The 10,000-nt window shown below is 37.2% G+C and overlaps 1 protein-coding gene across 1 annotated transcript in view; it reads left to right on the top strand.

Annotated features, from left to right (window-relative positions):
- Positions 1 to 10,000, top strand: part of LOC135195392 (neural-cadherin-like) — a 258,134-nt gene that overhangs the window by 161,722 nt on the left and 86,412 nt on the right. The window contains 2 exon segments of the mRNA XM_064221649.1: positions 7,173 to 7,569; positions 9,148 to 9,381. Coding sequence (XP_064077719.1) covers positions 7,173 to 7,569; positions 9,148 to 9,381 — 631 coding nt within the window.

Raw genomic sequence — 10,000 nt, 5'->3', positions numbered from 1 at the left:
TGCTGTATCTATGTATGGCCATTTGTTTCTTGATATTTTTATTATTCCCCGCTCTAGCATAAACATAAAAATGTAAGAAACGTTGCTTAATCTTTGTAGGTAGAAGCCAAGATCCAGATCAAATGGACCAGTTGAAACTACGTTACTCCATAGCGGGATGGAATCGATGGTTATCTCCCTGGAGATGCCTATTTTTCCATCAACTCTATAACCGGCGACCTTATCCAACTCAAGGTAGTATTAATTAATTACTTCCGGACATTGATGTTGCGTCCATTTTTTTTTTCTTTTTTTTAGTTCAGAAAATTATTTGTTTCCATTCATCTTCTCTCTTCTACATGCTGATAGTACGATGGCACTGTTATAATTTTCAAAGAATATTTAGACAGAGGGAAATTTTTAGAATTTTACGGATTGCTTCAAGGATTTGATCTTACGGAGATGAAAACACCGTAGAAAATCAAGCAAAGGCTGGAACGTTCAATAAGGAGTGTGGCAATAAACTGCAGTGCACCACAAAATACACAAAGCAAGGCATACCTCAATACCACCTATGGTGACCCAAGAAAGTAAAAAAGACTTGCCATATTCAACCCAATTTAGATAAGTATAAGGATGTACAAACGTTTGTCTAAAAAAATTTCTTATTACAGTTGAATAATGTAATTGTAAATCATAACTTTATCTTAACAGATGATCGTAGCAGGAATTTTATAAGAATCTGAATTAAAAATCCAGCCTTTTACTGTTTCCAACTTAGTAAAGGAAGGTACAAAAAGTATTATGGACGGAGGAACTTCAGGGAGCTGCTGTCTGCAAGTGACCTAATGTTATCTGCCGATTTAAGAGAAAGAGGTTGCAGGTATTTTCAAAACTTACATGAAGAGAATGGAGGACAGAGAACTAAAAACCAGTTGATATAAAACCAACTTTATGATGCCTAGAAGCAGAGCAAAGAATGTGGAATTGTTACAAGAAATCCTTAGGTTTCCAGAATATATAAAAATATAAATGTAATGGTTTTTTTTCGTGCTCAAAATGTGTAATTGTAAATATTATAGGGAGGGAGGAAATGGTCCATGGTGACGTAGAAGAACTGGCCTTTCATGACCGAGTGGAATTGCTGTTGAATTAGAGCAGTTTATCCATAAACAGCTAAGCTATCTACGAAGAGTGTATAAGGAGCTTTTTGAAGTAGGGACACGATCACTTTAAACAAAAATTGGCAAAACTGCTAAATGCTGAAGTTCTTCTTCGACTCGAACTATGGAAAGATAATATTGCCTATTAAAAAGCGTTTCTTTAGAGAATGTCTGACTAAAGGCTGTAAAACAGACCTGACATCTTAAGGAGATATGGTCTGGACATATGATTGGAAGGGCAAAAGGCAGTTCATCAGAGAAATATTTGATATGGAGCTGGTACGACGATAACAAGTAGAAATTACAAAAAAATACCAGAGAAGACCATCAAAGCATACTGAATATGAATGTCTTCTACTGTAATCCACCAGTACACTATGAAGATGAAAAGGACCATAAAAACACTATATACACATTACAACCATACATTTTAGGTACTTCTAGATCCCTGCTCAGTGGTGAAATATGGACAAATGATATATATCAAGAGTATATAAAAAGCGTAGGTATGTGTGGCAATACGACGTTGATGATACGTAGATGACCATTGACCCGGGATGAATGGAAAATAGTTTATTACCTTTGTTTTTTATTTTGCAAGGCAATCTGCAGTAACAGTTTTTAAAGTTACATTGAGGAGACAGATAAATCTACCTCACAAAGACTGATAGAGCACGAAAGATCAGTAGGAAAAGCTTCAAAGTGTTTAGGGATTTTCGTACATATCAGGGATGAAGGCCATACCATAAATCGGAGTGTGGCCAGGCTGGTTTTCAAAAGTAGCTGCCTGTATAAAAGGAAGATTCTGGAATCTACCATCATCAATCAAAAAAAGAATATAAACCTGTCAGGACATTGGAAATCTGATATCACTGACGAGTTAATCCTAAAGCCTCTTCTCAGGTAGGTGTTCCAGCGAACACTCCCACGAGACTATCCATCGGGAGTTTTATGATGCCCAAAACACAAGGGAAAATAAGCTATTTTCCATCATTCCAAGTCAATTATCTACAAACCGCTAACGTCGTATTTCTATACACCTTATGTTACATTCAATGATAGTGAGGCTTACTCTGTCATTTTCTAAGTCTCTTATCAAAATGTTTGTTGCCTGTAGAGGGTAATACAAAAAATAAACGATACATCAGTTGAAAATTTTATCCACTTAATATGAGGGAAGTTCCAGTATCAGAACTTTCCACAGCCTAAGTCTCAAGAGGAGTCCATAAAATGAAACTGTATATTGGGTATGAGGTCACCTTAAGCTTGATTTTCAGAGGCTATACTCTATTTATTTCTTTTTCTTTTTACTCTAAGATCTTCTAGCTATGTACCTTACTTCCAGCAGAACTTTTCATATTCTCTCTACACGATCCAACAGCCACAGAATAATGTAATCGGTATTTTCATCATTGTATACCAGTATGTCACGACCTTCAATTTAGGTTTAAATAGAATGATTACAACTTGTTTTGATAATGAAAAAAAAACTTATGGGTCTTTTCAACTAAATACGTATATTTCCTTGTTTATTCTTAGTAAACCTCCACCCTTAAAAGATTCTGAACCTACATTCTCAAAATTAAACAACCTGTGTGCAGGCACTTAAGCTTTGTTTCACTACTGTATATTCATCTTGTATAAACAAGCAGTCAAGCACACTCAGTCATTTTCTCCTAATTATTATTATTATTATTATTTCTTTTTTTTTTTTGCTCTATCACAATCCTCTAATTCGACTGGGCGCCGTTTCTAGGATCACACTCTTCTGCATGAGTCCTGGAGCTACTTCAGCCTCTAGTTTTTTCTAGATTCCTTTTCAGGGATCTTGGGATCGTGCCTAGTGTTCCTATGATCATGGATACAATTTCCACTGGGATATCGCATATCCTTCTTATTTCTATTTTCAGGTCTTGATACTTATCCATTTTTTACCTTTCTTTCTCTTCAACACTGGTGTCCCATTGTATTGCGACATCAGTGAGTGATACTTTATTTTTGATTTTGTCAATCAACGTCATGTCTGGTTTATTTGGATGTATCACCCTATCTGTTCTGATATCATAGTCCCAGAAGATCTTTGCCTGATCGTTTTCTATCACTCCTTCAGTCTGGTGCTCGTACCACTTATTACTGCAAGGTAGCTGGTGTTTCTTGCACAGGCTCCAGCAGAGGGCTTTTACCACTGAATCATGCCTTATTTTGCACTGGTTCTGTGCAAGTGCAGGACATTCGCTTGCTATGTGGTTTATGATCTAGTTTTTCATACTGAACTTCCTGCATATGGGTGAGATGTTATTTCCATCTATCGTTCTTTGAACATATCTGGTTCTTAGGGCATGATCCTGTGCCACTGTTATCATTCCTTCTGTTTCCTTCTTGAGTTTTCCCCTCTGTAGCCACTGCCATGTTTCATCGCTGGTCAGTTCTTTAGTCTGTCTCATATATAGTCCATGCATTGGTTTGTTGTGCCATTCCTCTGTTCTGTCTGTCATTCTCGTGTCTCTGTATATTTCTGGGTCTTCGTCTACTTTTATCAGTCCTTCCCAAGCACTCTTGAACCACTCGTCTTCACTGCTTTCCAGATATTGCCCCAGTGCTCTGTTCTCGATGTTGACGCAGTCCTATATGCTTAGTAGCCCTTTCCCCCTTTCCTTTCATCTTATGTATAGTCTGTCAGTATTTGCTCTTGGGCTAGTGCTTTGTCTATTGTCACGTTTCCTAGTTTTCTGGTCTATGCTGCGGAGTTCTGCCTTCGTCCATTCCACTACTCCTGTGCTGTATCTGATTACTGGTACTGCCCATGTGTTTATGGATTTTATCATATTTCCGGCATTGAGTTTTGAATTGAGTATCGCCTCAAGTCTCTGCATATGTTCTTATTCCCAGGTATTTGTATCTAGTCTCATCTATATGCCTTTGATGTTGTTCCATCTGGTAGCTTTATCCCTTCAGTCTTTGTTACTTTGTCCTTTTGTACGTTGACCAAGGCACATTTTTTCTATTCCAAACTCCATCCTGATGTCCCAAGATACAATTCTTACAGTCTGGATTAGGGTATCTATTTCCTTGATGCTCTTACCCTACCGCTGTTGCCTTTTTTCTTGAGTTGGTACCCAGCATCCATCCTCTGCAGTACTTTTGTCTTTAGAATCATGGCTACTACAAAGAGTAGTGGGGACAGTGAGTCGCCCTGGAAGATCCCTCTCCTGATATTAACCTCTGCTGGTCTTATTCCAGAGCTTGTAAGTATTGTATTCCAGTTGCACATTGTATTTTTAGGAAGATGATGGTGTTTTTCTCTACCCCATATATTTTCAGGCATTCTTTTAGCCATGTGTGTGGTATCATGTCGAGGGCTTTCTTATAGTCAATCCATGCCATACTTATGTTGGTTTTCCTTTTCTTACTGTTCTTTATTATTATTATTATTATTATTATTATTATTATTATTATTATTATTATTATTATTATTATTTATTATTATTTATTACAAAAATATAATCATTTCATAGTTTCAATATGAGTTTGCTGACGCTAACAGTATTTATACCTGTAATACAGTTAGTCATAGCTACTAATTTAGCAGTATTCATCATCATATTATTATTACATCACCATTACAGTTTATCGTCTGAAGAAGTTTTCTCTTATTACTTTACAGGCGCTGGACCGAGAACCCCCTCCACACGGGAACGATTCTGGAGGTTGAAGGTGAAAGTGGAAGATGGACAAGAGAACTGGGACCCAAAAAAAACACAGTCATACTATTTGGGAAACCAACTCACATACCAAAATGATCAGGAAAGTTACTGGTATTCATTACACCCGAGCTCTGGCTTCGAAGTCAAACTCTAGTAGAAAGAGAGACCGACATAATATCTTAACGTCCAAGCCACCAAACGAAGAAGCGGATGAGGTATTTCAAGGATAATCCAGCTTTCTAAAAAAAATGCGCCTTTTTAACGACGACGCGTTTGATTCGGCAGCAGCAAACTCTTTTATCAATCCAAGATGGTCCGTAGAACCCAGCTTACATAGAAGACATGGAGGGTAAGAAGATAAAGACAAGGTCATGACGAATGAAAGCCACACTGCAGAAATAAACATACCTTGGAAAACTAGCGGTTATCATGCAGACAACATATTTGGTTCCCATGAAGTACATCCTAGGAAAGACATTAAATCTGAAAAAAATTATCTTAATGTCGGCTATCAGTTAGATGCCCTCCTGGTAGCCAGATGAAAACTGTAATAGAACAAGTCTTCCCTGTAAGCGTTGAAAAAAGTAGGAAAACGAGTATAGTGTACCATAGGAGGGGGAGGCATAGCAAAAGAAATGGAAAAGACATCACACGGTCGTTTCAAACAGACCGGTACCACAATCTATATCAAATGAACGTGGCTTGGAACAAAGTTTAAATTCAAGTGGAGAAAACGAAACGTTACTTTCCATATGATTTATGAGTCGGCAGCTGATACAATGGCATCTTCGGATGGCCAATTGCCAGAGGTCCACCCCAAAACATTACAGCCACGATAGTTACGAAGATGTTATTTTTGTAAACAAGAAAGGAAATATTTCTGAATCAAGAGCTAGAACAGAACACGAAGATGGCCGCAGTCATAAATATCAGCATCTGTTACCTTCAGTCGGAGTCAAAAAGAATAAATTACGATTTTCTTGGAGCAAAAAGGCAGAAACGGACCAACGAAACGCCGCTAATGAACAAAGAATGGCTAGATTCTTATATAAGAACAGACGAAGTGTTAGGGACATTCATTTTCCTGGTGAAAAAACGTTTATGGGAGGTCAAAGTCAGCATGAAAATATTTCTGGAAAAAGCTCAGATTTTATCAGCCACAAACAAAGAGTAACTGAACATAAACAGATATTCGATAAAGTCTTAGATTCCGCTGATGAGAATCGTCCAGAGTTGCACAAGAGAAATGAATTATATGAGGTGCTGCGGTGATCAGTAAGAAAAATATATGTTTGATGTTAAACATATCTACAAAAAATATACGATTTAATCGTAACAAAGCAAATATATTACAAGATGGTAACAGTACAGGTTTATCGCCGTTGAACAATATAACTTTCAAAAAAAACGAACCCAGCTAAAACTGAAAATGAACCCTTGAGTAGCGATTCCATCACAAACCCGACGATCAGTAAAGGGAGAATATTTGAAAGAAAAACCAGGAAAAAATCTAGCTTAAAACCCACCTTGAATGGAAAGGACATTAGCCCAAGCAAATATTCTTCAGCGACTTTGGAAAGGAATCATCCCAAATCTCCCGAGAGGAAAAACATTAGGACGAACTTCGACCGAACGGAAGCGCCCGCTGGAACTGAATCTTTCTTGCCCAAGGGAAGCGATTTAGGTCAGAAATATTCTTCATTGGCCTCCATTAAAACAATTAGCTCTAAACGACTCGCCAACCCTTTGTTGGATAAAACACGCTCAGCATTACGATAATCGAAAAAAAGACGCAGGTTTCGGAGTCCCAAGATGGGATTTGTGTGCGAGAAAAACATCTGGGTATTAAACCCCCTTCCCCAAATGAACCCAAGTGTATTACCAATTTCAAAATTTTACTAAGGTCTCAAATTCGAAGGTTATTTATCAGCTGTTATATTCTCCAGAGTACATACGTTCGAGACGGTTCCATATTGCAGAAAACGTAAATAACCATTCATATCCTTCAATTGATGTCATTTCTAACGTAGCATACGTCGGAAAGAAGAAGAAATTTTCCCTTCTCTCTCCCATTACGTCAGTTATCTCTAAACCAAGAGATGTTCACATAGAAAATTCAGTAAGGCATCCTCAGCCATCTCCGTCTCCCGAAGACTTGTCAAGTTTTTTCACAAAAGACGTAACTATAAAGGAGACTGGTTTAGGGAACATAGCTACAGACCACCTTATAATAATCCTGACCTTATGAAAAGCCTTCCAATATACGTATATTACCATGGTTAAACAAGTGATGTTAAAACAATGACGTCCTGACATTTGTCCCTTTCCCAGGGTAAATCGAGATACTAATAGAAAACGAAACCAAATGAGAACTGATATACGAACCAATTCCCGGATACCTATGATCGAAAACACGAGACAAAAGAAGATTGACGAGGATGCTAAGAAAAGTTTTAGGGGAAAAAGAAAAGCAAACGATGAGAGATATCGATTAGAAAATTCTGACACCGGTGAAGCTGATGGGCACTCGCAACAAGATGACACCTGCCCTGACCTCAACGCCTCTATCCCCAAGGGTATCAGCGAAAACGTGAATCAGGACAAAAGTAGCGTTCATTCAGCTGAAATGACAGTGACAATAGTAGTGAAAGACATAAATGATAACCCACCGGCATTTCCAAACACTACAATGTTCGGTGAAATACAGGAGAACGGACCAGCAGGTAAGCATTTTTTACCACTAGAAGTACTTTCACTATAACAAAAATTAGGTATTTTACATAGCATTGTTTGCATATTATATATATATATATATATATATATATATATATATATATATGTATATATATATATATATATATATATATATATATATATATATATATATATATATATATGTATATGTATATATAAGTATAAACGAAAAACACAGGACAAATCATTGTGCTCTTTATTGTTTTATATAATTTGGTAAAACTCATATGTTGTTTACTAAAGATCCCACTGCAGCATCCATATCAGCTCACACTCTTCCATATCGAGGGAATCTGACAGAAGATTTACCTAAAATTGCTTCCAGTGCATCTCACGCGGTGCACTGTAGACATTACTTAAGGTTTTTTGCAGCATTCCCTCGGCCTATAGCTGCAATCCCTGTCATTCTTTTTACTGTACTTCCATTCATATCTTTCTTCCATTTTGCTATCCACCTTCTCGTAACAATTGTTTTATGGTGCAAATGAAAGATTTTTTTTTCTCCTGTTACACCTTTCAAGCCTTTCTACTCTCAATTTCCTTTCAGCACTGAATGACCTCGCAAGTTCCCTGTACTTAGCCTTTGGCCTAAATTCTATATACCATTGCAATCATCTTAAGATGTACAGTACGCTGCACTTCATTCAATTTGACAAATATCTTTCTCTGAATCTCTCTAGATTTTCTTAATTTCGTGCATTCAATAATATTAATTACTTAAGACCTTCTCTCGTAGTAAAACGAGTTTCTTCTAACTAAAACGGAGAATGAAATAGACAACCTAAAGCCTTTTTCTAACCGCATGCCCAAAAATGAAATTAATATGAAGAAATGTTACGCGAGTCGGAGAAAAACCAGAAGCCAGAACAATTTTCCAAAGCATGATAGTAGAAAAAAAATATAAAAACATTCACTGAACTATGTAGTAAAAAGGATCACCCATTACGCTCCATCCTAAGAACAACCCAGTAATATAACTTCTCTGCCAAAGCCAAACTAAAAGGATAGCGAAACAAACAATCAAAATATATAAAAATATGGCAAAGGCAATCATTTAAGGGGGCTGCCATGTGTTCTCAAGTAAAGCTTCTATATAGCTCCTGTGTTTTACATAACATTTCCTTTTCCAGAGCAGATGATTTTCCCCTTATTCCTGGCTATAAGGATTAACCAATCTTAAGTTTTTCATGGAAATTATACGTAGATATTTCATCAACCTAGATTAAAAACTGATGCCCTTGTATGAACAGCGAGAGTTGGAGTGTGCATATTTCTAGAGTAAGGTTTTTGTTTGTGGAATTTTTTAGATATCTATTTTATGACAAGAAAAGTTTGCATTTTTAAATCTAACTTATTACACAGAGAAGCTGATTGTAAAATAATTCACCTCACCACTTTTTATATTATTTCACTGTAAACTGCTATGCAGATACCATGCCTCACTATATTTCAGCAGTCCTTCTCAAAACTCATCTTCACGTTAGATAGTCCATACAGATGAATATTAATGATGATTCCTAAAGCAGGCTTCTAAAACCTTTCCAAAGAGCTGTCCGTAGCCCAGGTGTCAGCCTGGGACAAAGATGACGCCACAGAAGGAACCAATGCGAGGATAACCTACTTCATAGAAAAGAATGTTATCCATGACAGAACTGGGGAGGCGATTTTTTATGTCCACCCGAAGAGTGGCCTCATTACTACCGCCATCTGTTGCCTGGATAGGGAAACAACGCCAGAATATTCTATTCAAGTGGTCGCAGCTGATGGTGGAGGGCTTAAAGGTAAGGTACTGTATTACTGCATACATTGTAACGCAAGTTGGATTGAATGAAGACTGATCAAAAGAATTAGAGTAAATGCTCTGAAAGTTAAAGAGGTAAAGGATAAAAAATGGAAAATACTTTTGGCAAAACTACTATGGGTTTCAGAAACAGTGCAAGCACGTTTTTTGGCAATAACTCTGTAACAAACACTCGTATCAGAACGAGATTTTGCTATAGTGTATTACACCCAGTACCGTAATTCATAAGGGTATCGTGAATCACTAAGTGTAAAGAATAAAGACACTTGTCCTTGTACCAAGAGGCAAAAACTCCATTAGCCAGAAATGGAAATGAACACAACAGTAAAAAGCTCCGCCTACCCTCTCCCCACACCTCCACCGCCACCCCCGACCTTCTTCCTTCCCTCACCTTCCCTCCTCTCTCTCTCTCTGAAAGTTGCTTCAGTAAACTTATTTTGTATGATTTTTCTATCTATATATCTGTCTGTCTATCTATCTCTCTAATAATATACATTGTTGTATATATATTTAACGATCTAGTCGGTAGTTAGCTGCCAGTTTACTGATTTACTTATGCATTGAACCGCTCATCTGTGTGTGTGTGTGTGGTAGTGGTA

Source organism: Macrobrachium nipponense, chromosome 16 (genome assembly GCF_015104395.2).
Source record: "Macrobrachium nipponense isolate FS-2020 chromosome 16, ASM1510439v2, whole genome shotgun sequence".
In the NCBI taxonomy this organism is placed as follows: domain Eukaryota; kingdom Metazoa; phylum Arthropoda; class Malacostraca; order Decapoda; family Palaemonidae; genus Macrobrachium; species Macrobrachium nipponense.
Note: the sequence above shows the minus strand (reverse complement) of the source record. Positions and strands in the feature narration are given on the sequence as shown.